General features: G+C 52.4%; 4 protein-coding genes across 4 annotated transcripts; 1 reads left to right on the top strand and 3 right to left on the bottom strand.

The window, feature by feature from the left end:
* Nucleotides 1-8: 8 nt before the first annotated feature.
* JN550_006117 (uncharacterized protein) lies at nt 9-1,981 on the bottom strand (the record flags this gene model as incomplete). The annotated part of the gene is made up of 2 exons (XM_049317820.1): nt 9-1,839; nt 1,896-1,981. 2 exons carry the CDS (start codon nt 1,979-1,981, stop codon nt 9-11), a joined length of 1,917 nt encoding a protein of 638 aa, XP_049172003.1.
* Nucleotides 1,982-4,921: 2,940 nt separating this feature from the next.
* On the top strand, nt 4,922-6,870 carry JN550_006116 (uncharacterized protein; the record flags this gene model as incomplete). Its single annotated transcript, XM_049317819.1, has 3 exons — nt 4,922-5,591; nt 5,652-6,472; nt 6,526-6,870. 3 exons carry the CDS (start codon nt 4,922-4,924, stop codon nt 6,868-6,870), a joined length of 1,836 nt encoding a protein of 611 aa, XP_049172002.1.
* Nucleotides 6,871-7,595: 725 nt separating this feature from the next.
* On the bottom strand, nt 7,596-9,109 carry JN550_006115 (uncharacterized protein; the record flags this gene model as incomplete). Its single annotated transcript, XM_049317818.1, has 3 exons — nt 7,596-7,811; nt 7,863-8,396; nt 8,456-9,109. 3 exons carry the CDS (start codon nt 9,107-9,109, stop codon nt 7,596-7,598), a joined length of 1,404 nt encoding a protein of 467 aa, XP_049172001.1.
* Nucleotides 9,110-9,596: 487 nt separating this feature from the next.
* JN550_006114 (uncharacterized protein) lies at nt 9,597-10,757 on the bottom strand (the record flags this gene model as incomplete). The annotated part of the gene is made up of 1 exon (XM_049317817.1): nt 9,597-10,757. One exon carries the CDS (start codon nt 10,755-10,757, stop codon nt 9,597-9,599), a length of 1,161 nt encoding a protein of 386 aa, XP_049172000.1.
* Between the last annotated feature and the right edge of the window lie 630 nt (nt 10,758-11,387).

Here is an 11,387-nt window from a genome sequence, read left to right as displayed (position 1 = left end):
GCAACACTCTATTCGCCAACCTTGCGCCGCTTGGAATGCCGGCCTTTTCCGCGCGCCTCTATCTTGCCCTCAGCAGGCTTGACTCTCCAAGCCGTAAAGATGTAACCCTCGGCGCCTCCCTTGCTCGTCATCAGCGGGTGCGTCCGACCGGGCAGGACCTGCCACTTGCGCACCCTGCTCGTCTGCAACGCAGCGCCGAGAACAAGCGTAGGGTTCAGAGGGAACTCGTCGTTTCCTTCCCACGTCTCCAGCTCCTCCGGGGTCTTCCCAGCTGCGCCCTCGGGCGGGTTCGAGATCCACGCTGTGCGCCTTGCGATGCTATAGCAATCGACCAGCGCGGTGAGGGCCTCTACCGACTGGGAGTAGATGGCGATGGGAGCGCCGCCGGCAAGCAGCGGCACGGCGTGTTTCATGACCGAAATCGGATCCATGGTGCTCGCCACCACAAGGCCCGAGAACCCGCCTGCTCGGGTTGTGTCCACGACGTGTCGAACGCGTGCCCATCTGCGACGCTTGCGGTGGTAGTTGCCGCGGCGATTCGTCTTCCAACCTCTCAGTTCCTCGGGTGTGACGGCCGGCGGCTCTGCCATGTACGCCGTGTCGGCGGTCGGATCTAGCAGTTGCAGCCACGTAAGGGTCATGAGATTCGTGGCGAGGGGGTGTGTGAGTGGTTGCGCTGGGTTCGTGTTGTCAAAGTCGTAATATCGCAGGAAACTGAGATTCGCTTGAGAGTTGTGATGGAGGAGGGTCAAGGTATTGGACTGAGCGTACGGCACAGCCAGGTCGTTCGAGCGATGCCGCGGTCCGCCAGTCGGATATTTCTTGGGATTTATCCCATGCGAACCTGGGTCCTGGGCTGATTCTGCTTTGACGTCCGTCTCCTTGGTCTCATCAATCTGGGCTTCGACTTTGGCCTCCTCCTGCATGCTCGCATCTTCAGTTGCCTCCTCGGGAGCCTCAGCATCGGGCTCATCCTTGGACGATTTCGGCCCGCTTGCTGCTTCTTTCTGTTGTGGTGGCTTTTGCGATTCAAGGTAGGTTTCCAACGTCTCCTCTTTTTCAGGTGGGTAGAGAACACCTAGTCTCTCAGCCATGGCAGCTACCAGCAGCCCGCCAGTGTCGTCGACTACCAGCCATCGTCCGGCTGAGTGATCTAATGCTGTACTTTCCGCCTGGGGCTCCTCGTCCGTGGCATTCTCGCAACGGTCCACGCCGCCATAGTGCACATTTGCCCAGCACCCCAACAGTGCAATCATCTCTTCACGCATGTCGAGGATCTTGATGGGGTCCTTCTCCTCCAGTAACCAGTGGTCAAACATGGGGACGTCTAGCGGCGTCACGCAGAAGCGCCGGATGTACTTCTTGGTCTTGAGCAGCTTGTACTTGGCGAGCGAGTACTCCGTCTTCTGGTCGAGAGCTGTATGCGACAGCATGAGCTTGGCGATCAGGTCCTTGCCGGCGTTGGTGCCATCCTGCTTCAGCGCCTCGATCTCCTCCACGCTCAGCGTCTGGCGCAGGGCCGAAGCCTCGTCCAGCACGGCAGCGCGGTCGGTCTTGGCGACTACGGCGCCCGAAGTGGCGTCGACGAGGGAGTATTCGACGCCCGTGGGCAGCTCGGCGTCCGCATCATCGTCTTCCGGGGCGAGCGTGGGGGAGCCGGGCGCAGAAGATGAGGCGCTGGAGGTGAGGATGTCGGCGTAGAGTTCCGAAGCAGGCACAATGCGCAGACGGCTAAAGTTCTCGCCCTCGCGCTTGTCCTGGAGCTCGTAGGTAAGGTGGTACGGGCGGTGGATGATCAAGTTACTGGGAAACGACCCATACTTTCCGAGGGACACGGTACTGCGATGCGAGTGGTTAGTAATTGCTTGCAAGACGGCCGCCGGCGAACACCTTACGTGTTTGGTGTGACCTGGAGGACTCTGAGGGTCCCATTGGGCAACTTGAGGGCGACCCAGGCGTCGGGTTGGACCAGGGAGTGCATCTTGGGCGCAGTCTGTCCCGGCTACCGCTGTGTGAAGCTGGAGCAAAATTTTTGGAGATGTACCACAGAGAGGGTCGAAATAAAGTTGCTTGCTCTGGACCCCGCCGTTTACCTGCCTGTAACTCCAATTGTGGGGTAAGCATGGGTACTACCATGGCAAGGTACCTAGTACTCCGTGTAAGCCTTTCCCAACTTGAAGCTCCCTCCAAAAAAACCCTGGCCAGGGTTTTTTTGGAGGGAGAGTTGCTATGTCTTCGACCAACTCATGACTGAATGACCTTTGCTTAAGATGCCATCGGTACTAATGAAAGTTTCCAGAGGCAAAATATTGCACGAACCATGAAAAAGTCCCATTGAAAATGTATTCAAGCAAGCGGGACTGACACCCTGCAGCATCGGGAGATCGTGGTGTAGGTCTAACGATGGTTACGCCCCTTTCCTCTACCACTTTTATAAGCAGCTTCATGCCAAATCCATGTAGTTTCGACACTCTGGTACTCATTGAAAGGCCTTCGTTGCGTCAAAAATTGGCGTATTTGTCTTGAGGGAATTATGTATGCTGTAGTTCACGCGCCCTACTAACAATCGCTTCGCTCACGTCTTCCGATCAAGTACATGCCAAAGCGGAGCGCATACCAGTTTATTGCATGACATTGCGTCACATTGTCTGACTGATGAAAGAGTCGCGATAGGTTTCTTTCGATCTATAAGCCAAACTCTTTCTGCAAGCCCCTATCGCCGATTGCACCGTGACGATGCAGAGTCCGCCCAAGTACACCCAATGACGAACCTGAAGCCTGTTTCAGACGCAGATCAGATGCAATCAGGAGGTGGCGTGCTGGCGGCCAACTTGGAAACAGAAAGAGCAAAAGAAAAAGAAATATAAAACATACAACACCAGGTATTCGCTGGTGGTCACCCACCCAACTACTAATCTGGCCCTTCCCAGTTTATCTACGGGGAGAGCGGACGGGATCCCGAGTTCTCTAGGAGGTATGGTCGTATGTGATGGCAATGTGTTGTATTTAGTCTCATATAAGCAAGCACTAATGTTCATCAACGGCTATGAAGGACAGGTGCCTTGCGTGTAGCATCAAGCATCCGCTGTGATCGAGTGGATGCGACGAAGCGATCAAACAAAGTGCGATTAAAACCAGCTCGGTGAAAGGGGAGAAGTCAAAACTTGATGTGGTTCTAATGAAGTGATGAAAGTCCTGGCGGGTTCTTAAATGGTCAAGCGGCTTGCACTTAGGTATTGACGAGGCAACCGCGTTTGGCAGCTGGGTGACTGTTATCGATGGCATGAATTCTTGGGATTATTCAACTCAGAACGAATTTCTACTATGAACGCAACACACACCACAGCTTGATCAACAGAAGCCATGGTGACTCCACCGAGACCCTTCGGCATCTCATCCTGCTGGAATTCGTCAATCCTAATTCAAAAGGTTCAACGTTTATAGGATCCATGGGAGCATCCTAATTCGAAGAACCGCATTGGTCCATATTCAGATAGGTTTCCTGGCAGACCTACCCAGCCTTGGAATTGCCAAAGTCCCTAATCAATACATAAATACTATTGAGCCAAGACGGCATCCAATAACGAGGCTTCGTCTAGAGAGAAATTATTCCACTGCACCCGGAACGGAAAGATCGTCCATGAGACCGATGCGAACTTCATTCACCTCTTATAAAGTTGGATTTACAAGTTATCATCCCAGACACTTCAGCTTGGCAATCGACCTAGTAGAAGCGTGTAGAACTCGAAGGATTGCGCAGACCTGAGTCATTTCATATGTAGGAAAACAAACACCGCATCTCCTTCATGGCTCTAGTGGCGGCACAAATGATACAGGTTTGAGATTGCCAATTATGACCGTCAGTTCGCTTGGAAGGGCAGAATCAACTGTCGGTCCACAGAAAAGCACAGATATGGATGAAGTCGGCTGCTTGAGAACGCCCTGGTTGGATCAACTTAGCGCCCCTCCCAAGCATGTTTCTCTAGACTGATATGACCTCAACCATCCCCTACACCCTACCACTAGCGTGTTGATGTCAAGTTGACTAGTGGAATCCATCGTGAACGTTGCCGTCGGTTGCCGGGGAATGGTGGTCACGACACCATTCTAGCTGTAGGGTCTCGCCTGAGAACTCCATCTTCTCAGAAAGACGATAGTGACACACAGCCTATTTAGTTCCCTTTCAATTCAATACTTTCATTCGGAGATAAGCTTGTCGTCAACTTAGAGTATGGAAAAAAGATGGCGCCGGCGGTTTCCGCCGCTCCACTTATGTCTGTGGCTTTCAAGGCAGCCGCGCAGTTGAGGTATTCGAACTGTGAGCCCAGCTCAAGAAGCTTGGATTCAATAGATCGCCTTGTTAGTCTGGCCCGGCCTAAATAGGTAGTATTCCTCCAGTGAAACTTGGTGTCTTCTTCTCCACGTGGTTCATGCCTTGCAAATGGCACATAAGCAGCAATAAGAAGAATAGTTGTCGCTATCCGGCCGACCGTCACACATGGGGAAAGCCGCACTACCATTTCAGGGGTATGCTGCAGGCAAGCGGCATGCCAAGATCGCCCCGGCCCAGATCCGACCATTAGGTTTCTGCCATGGTGGACCACCTTCGCAATCTGGTAACGGTCCTGTTGGCAACGTGCCGTGGATTGGCCAATTCGACTGGTTATCCCAATCGCGGCAGGGGTCAGCATTAATCTCAGCCGGCGTCCAATATCTGTTCTCGACCACGTTCCGCACGTCTTGGAGAGTGCCTGTCAAGCCGCGATAGCTGGGATTGCATACTCGTCCACTTTTCATCTCCGCGATGACTAGTGATGCGGCTGAGATGACTTTGCATATAATGGTGACATCGCCGCTGCTGCCAGGAAGAGCTCGCCTTTGGTTTCCTTTTCAGCGCGCCTGAGCAGTGTGAGTCGACAAAATGAAAAGTGCTTCTTCCATGAGGTGGCTTGCCACATCTCTTCTTGCCGGCGTCGCCACAGCTGTGTCGATTGGTGAAATCAACGGCGACAAGTTCCTCTCGTCGTACAATAACAAGAATGTTACTGGCGTCACCGGCGTTGTGACGGCCAAGGGCCCGAGCGGTATCTGGATTCAATCCACTGGGAACGGAACTTCAGACGGTATCTACGTCTTTAGCAGTACTCTTGCCAAGAATACCTCTATCGCTACTGGTGACGTTCTTGTCCTTAGCGGAAAGGTCAGCGAATATAGATCCAGCAGCGCATATTTATACCTTACCGAGATCATCTCGCCGAAGGTGACTGCCGTTCTTGGGCATGGAAAAGCAGTTCTGCCACTTGTCATTGGAAAAGACACCCTCAGCCCGCCGACCAAGCAGTACAGCAGCCTCGACAACGGCGATGTTTTCGGTGTTCCTAACAACCAATCATTGATCTCAAAAGTCAACCCAGTATTGGATCCTGAGAACTACGGGTTGGACTTCTGGGAGAGTCTCGTGGGCAAATTGGTCACGGTAGAAAGCCCCCGCGCAATCGCGAAGCCGAACCAGTATGGCAACCAATGGGTAGTTGGGTCGTGGGCTACTACAGGTGCCAATGACCGATATGGCCTCACGCTGACCAGCAAGGGTAATTCACCCTCATTTTCCCCAGAAATGATGTCGTGCTGATCAGTGCTGACCAATACAGACGGTAACCCCGAGGCTATCATCATTGGAGACCCTCTTGACGGGTCAAAGAACCCCAAAGACACGGCTATCGGTGCAAAACTGGAGACCATCACCGGTGTTGTTACATATGCGTTTGGATTCTATTCCATTCTGCCTTTGACAAACATCTCGGTTGTTGAGCCGCTGGCACCAGCTCTACCCAATGCTGTGTCCCTTACCAGTGACGGCAAATGCTCTGGCCTCACTGTGGGTGACTACAACATCGAGAACTTTGCGCCAAACGACACCAAACATGTCCAGGACATCGCTCATCACATTGTCGACTACATGCAGACACCTGACCTGGTCTTCCTCCAAGAGGTTCAGGATAACGATGGCGAGACCGACGATGGAGTCGTCGATTCTGACATTACTCTGTCTACTCTAGCAGCAGCCATCGCAACCTTGAGTGGCGTGACGTACAACTATACCTACATCGTTCCCGTCAACGACAAGGATGGTGGTGCCCCAGGTGGCAACATTCGTGTTGCCTACCTTTTCCGTCCCGATGTTCTGCAGCTTCGTAATCCCAACCCGGGCAGTTCCACAACCGCCAACGAGGTTCTCGCGGGGCCCGAGCTCAAATACAACCCAGGTCGTATTGATCCCACCAATGCCGCGTGGGACAGCAGTCGCAAGCCTCTGGCGGCTGCTTGGGAGACTCTTGACGGTAACAACACCTTTTTCACGGTCAACGTGCACTGGGCTTCTAAAGGCGGCAGCTCGTCGATTCAAGGTGATGCCCGTCCTCCTGTGAACGGTGCCTTGGCTGCCCGCCTGGCCCAGGCCGAAGCTACTGCCGTAAGTACATGATACCACATTTTCTGGTGCAATCAAAACTAACACGTTCTCAGAAATTCGTGGCCCAGATCCTTGCCGAGGACTCTCACGCCAAGGTCATCGTAGCGGGTGACTTCAACGAATACCCTGTTGTCAAGCCGATTGAGGACTTCTTGTCCCTATCTGGCCTCAAAGATCTCGACGTCGTGGCGGGCATTCCTGAGGTGGAGCGTTACACTTACGTCTTTGACATGAACCACCAGGAGCTCGACCACATGTTTGTCAGCCCTGCATTGGCGAGCAAGTGTGCCAAGTCCAAATTCGAGCACATTCATGTCAACACTTGGGTACCCTATGACGACCAGGTCTCGGATCACGACCCGAGTGTTGCGAAGCTCAACCTGTGCAAGTACCACTAGACTGGTGTGTAATGACGGTGGGCTTGAGAAACTGCAGATATAATAATATAATTTGTACATTACCCTATGATGAAGATGCTAAATACAAGGATGTCAGCATCGGAAAGCTACGATATATATCCAGTATTCAAAGATATGTGATGCCTCCGAGGCCTTCTCATTGCCATATGTATTACCTGCAAGTTAGGCCAATGCTATCTTGGCCCCCTTGGCCGATGGGTTCTCCTGGGATTGATCTGTAGTTTGGCTTCAATCGTGCCGTGGCAGCCACAGGGAGCAAATATCGACAAGCGCGAGAACACTCTGAGAGAATAGTAGTCATAGATTAGAGGGTAATAAGTAGATTTCTGCCGCTTAAGAACCTCGAATTCTGCCTTGAGGGAATACTCAGACTTCTCATGTCATTTGACCGCGCTGTAGCATGTCATGATCTAGAGCGAATGGGGAAGAGCGAGGCATGACCGCCGAAGTCCAATATTGTGAAAGTATGAACGGTCAGGGAGTATGTGGTCTTAGAAAACAGTCATGATGTTGTCTGCAAGAAACTGATCCCTCTATGTATCTTTTGTCCACTCTAGGCTGCCAAGACTTGGTACCAAACCAACCTCATCCTGAGCCTGTTGTTTCCTCAGTACTACGAATGAATTTCGGGAAACAATCGTGGAAATATGACAGCGAAAGGGAAACGCAGTTGCTCCACGCATGAAGCTCAATCTCCAGGAACCTTAAGAAGAACCAGCCAAATCCTTCTCCATCGCTCTTCGTTCCGCCTCCTCTCTCTCCTCTTTCTCTTTGGCCATGTACTGGCGGATCATTCCCGCGAGATCGAGGGGCCCAATGAGTCGCTTGCCGTTCATCATATTCCACTCCGGAACATCATCACAGTTCGAAGTTGAAGAGTTGCCGGCGTTGCCATGCTCTTGGCTGCCACTCATCGGGACCTAAGTCATTGTTAGTACTGTGTATTCCGTGCCCCAGACCAGCTTTCTCACATCATCTTCACCGCTGGAACGGCCCCCGCCAACTCTGTTGTCGGAAAAGCTGGGGAAGAGTCGTTCGCACGCGTTGGTCTGACTGAATTCCGGCATCTTTCCTGACGTGACAGCCTGTTGTTTTGCTTCGCATTGATCTGCCTTAGGACGTGAGACGAGTTCACCAGGAGGGCAGGTCGAGGAAGCTGTTGACATATTCGATGCTGCAACGATGCCAGCCGGGCCCTGGGCCGGGGATGTTAGAGGCGATACACTGGGTGGAGTGAGTGATGCCTGAGCCCACGACGAAGCAGCAGGAGATGACGCCGGGCTTGCCTCGTTTTCGTTCTGAGGCATATCTGCTGCGATGTATCCAGCGGATGCCTCAAGGTGGCTCGCAGATTCGTTGCCGTGGGGTGAAGAGGTCTGCTGCTCTTCGACAGCGTTGATCTCCATTGGCGTGGTGGTGGACTGGTGGCGAAGCCGCGAGGGGAAGATTTGCAGCGCAAAGTTTTCGTCGCTATCACCGTCACCAGTATCGCTTCCCGGCGAGAACTTCAAGGTAGATGTTAGCTTGGGATACCGATGGATCAGGAATTGACCGGGCAACCGACATCATTGGGAGACAGGCCACTGTCTGAGCTAGAGGAGACTCCCTCATTGAGTTCCCACTGTGCCATATCCAAATAATGGATCATCCTACCCATGAAGCCTTCGACATGTGCTTCCCAATCGTCTTCCGTATCCTCTAACTCTTCTCGCAACTCAACAACAGGGTTGATTGGATCTTCATATGCCATGATACGAGGAATTACGTAGACCACCTCGTGGTCATCTCTCCACTCGTCAACAAGGCAAGCAAGTTTGTGGCTGAGCCCTCCCAAGCCCGTCTTAGGTACAGAGTTTTGGGCTCTACCCTCAGCCACGAACTTGACTCTCGCTGCATAGTAGACACGACTGATGCTTCTCATGACATTGTAGTTAGCCGTCAGGCCCCATCGGCTGCACACGATTTGCCAGAATTCAGGAAGACTGGTGAATGCCTGATGGTAGAGCAAAGTCTCGAAGAGCAAGCACAGGTTTGCCAGGCTGCGCAGCTTCTCATCGTATTTGTTGGCGTCCACATGATCCAAGGTACGAAAATGGTACGTTGAGGAAAGGGCGTTTTGAACTTCACGTTCGACGTTTCTGTCTCCGTTCCTTGCGTCCAAGAAGCCTGGGAAGGTGAACCAGGGCTTCTCACCGTGGATCTGAGCATGTGATGGCATTGTGAAGTCACTTCGATCCAAGAATCAGACAGGCGAACGGAACAAAGGTTCGATAGAAAGACAGACTGGTGAACAGAAGAGACAAGTATTTGTGCGAACGACGCAATGACTGAACTCCCTCACTGGGAAATAACATCGAGGGGGGTGAGGCCAAAGTTGCAGCTCAGGTCAATTCTCGAGCTCTTGAAGGCTGGGACAGATTTCCACGTTCGTGCTATTACCTAGATAGGCATTGTCGTGGGTCTCACGATGTTGCCCTGCCGAGAGCCTTAAAACGGAGCATTGACCGAGTGTCGGCGATCGATGCGGGATATTGGTTCACGCGACGATGGGCCAGCACCTCACTGGACATCTTGAATCGTAGATTCATGATATGTGGCGGACCAATGGCATCCAATGTTGTTTACTTGGATTGGGTCTCAATAAGGGGTTGGCTGCCGTTCGAAATATATACACCAATACTTGATACCCCTATACGCCGTTTCATTCAAGTTTGTTGATGATCCCACCATCGCTTGAGCGCTGCCACATCACACCATGTGAACTGATATGGGTTTTCATACCACCATCTTCCTCTGTCCTTCATCCGATCACTCGCATACTTTTTCAGGCTCCCTCCATCGAACCGATGATTCTTCACCCCAAGCAGAAGCACGACACTGCCCACCTGGGGAGCAAACTCCTCAGGATCCAAGAACACAGTCAGATGCACTTGTTTTGGCGTTGAGGGATGTGATAGACGAGCTACTCGTTGTTTGAAAGGGGGCATTGTACAGGGTTCCACATCCGATAGCGACGATATGACTGCCAAGATATTTGTGGACCAGTTCTGCTTATACGGCAAAGTCGGTATAGAGCGCAAAGTAGTAAGCTTCAGGGGCTTTGAAGGATCCGTACTGGACCACGGAAGATTGTTGACGTCCACGGGAACAGAGTAGTCAGACGCAAAAGGTTGCGCTGCAACTTCAGCCCGTCCTTGACTTGTCTTCTGTTCAGGGACGTCCAAAGTCTCAAAGTCATCGTCTGCGCCAGCAAGTTCTTCAAGAACCTTCAAATCGTGTATCTCATGCTGAGGATGGATGCTAGGCGCTGCTGCAGAGCGCCCGACAATATCAACGGTGTCGTCCATCTCTTCCTTTTCAGGTCCGGCATTCTGAGCAGCATTTCCAGCAGCACGAGTAGTCTCTTTATCTTCGAGCATGCTGAGCAGCCTCTTATTCCAACCAACCACAATCAAGTTATCCACAATGAGATACGCCGGGTTCCTGGCTGCTCCGCGGCCAGTTTTGTCTGATCGTCTGCTCTTTTGGTCGGAGTGTGTTTTCGAGTGTATATGCTCCAGCCTAAACGCCTCGAGCTTGACGTATGACCCGACAGCCAAATCTCCGCCATCGAGATATCGGTGCATTTCACCCGACAGGAGCGCCTGCACGCAGAATTCGCCATCCCCAAGAATGAGACGAACAGCACGCCATCTTTTTGACCTGGAGGCGTGAAAGACGTCGACCCCTTCTACGAGAAAGACCGAGCCTGGGATGCAATAACGCGTCCGCAAGATCTCCGCGATGAGGGGCTTGGCCGAGAAGGGTTCCGACGCGATGCAGACTACGTCGGTGGATTCTTGGGAACTGGGTGGAGATGTCGTCATGAGCTCCTGCTCTCACACATTGCCCATGGCGTTTTCTAGGTTTGCTTTTTCTCGCAACGAGCATGGGTTGACAAGAAAGTGACAGGGTCTAAGTTATCTACTGGGAAACGCGTCCCGGTCGCGGTTGTGGGACTTGAGACTCGGCCCGGTCCGGTTCGGTCCGATAATGTTTTCCAACCTGCGGCAAGCCGCGGGCAGGCGCGTAGGGAGCCCCCATTGCCCGATGTCACCATGCGGAAGGTGTTTTTCTCTCATTGGTCTCTGGTGTTGAAGCCAAAATCAGCGGGAAGTGCTCTCTGATTGTGATCTGCGAATTGTATTATGTTATACTCCAACTTGCTGCATAGCACTCCTTGTACATAAAGGCAGACCAATGGTTTTCTAACTCATTTGGGAATATCCAGCGTTTAGACGGAATGTCAAGCGTCCAATTTATGCAAAATGCCGAGCGTCCAATTAATGCAGAGACGTGAACGCCCAAGTGGCTTGACCGTGTATGATGCAAGACCTGCCCCTTGTCTCCATGTCATCGAGATCGGGGTGGATGGCCCCATTGACTAGTCCCTAAATAACGAAAACACAAGCTTAATCCAACGACGCAAGCACCAGCAAACTTGTTCTTCAGTGGGT

The sequence above is a fragment of the Neoarthrinium moseri genome (assembly GCF_022829205.1).
Source record: "Neoarthrinium moseri strain CBS 164.80 chromosome Unknown scaffold20_Wmoseri_CBS_16480, whole genome shotgun sequence".
NCBI lineage: Eukaryota > Fungi > Ascomycota > Sordariomycetes > Amphisphaeriales > Apiosporaceae > Neoarthrinium > Neoarthrinium moseri.
This window is presented reverse-complemented; position numbering and strand designations above follow the sequence as displayed.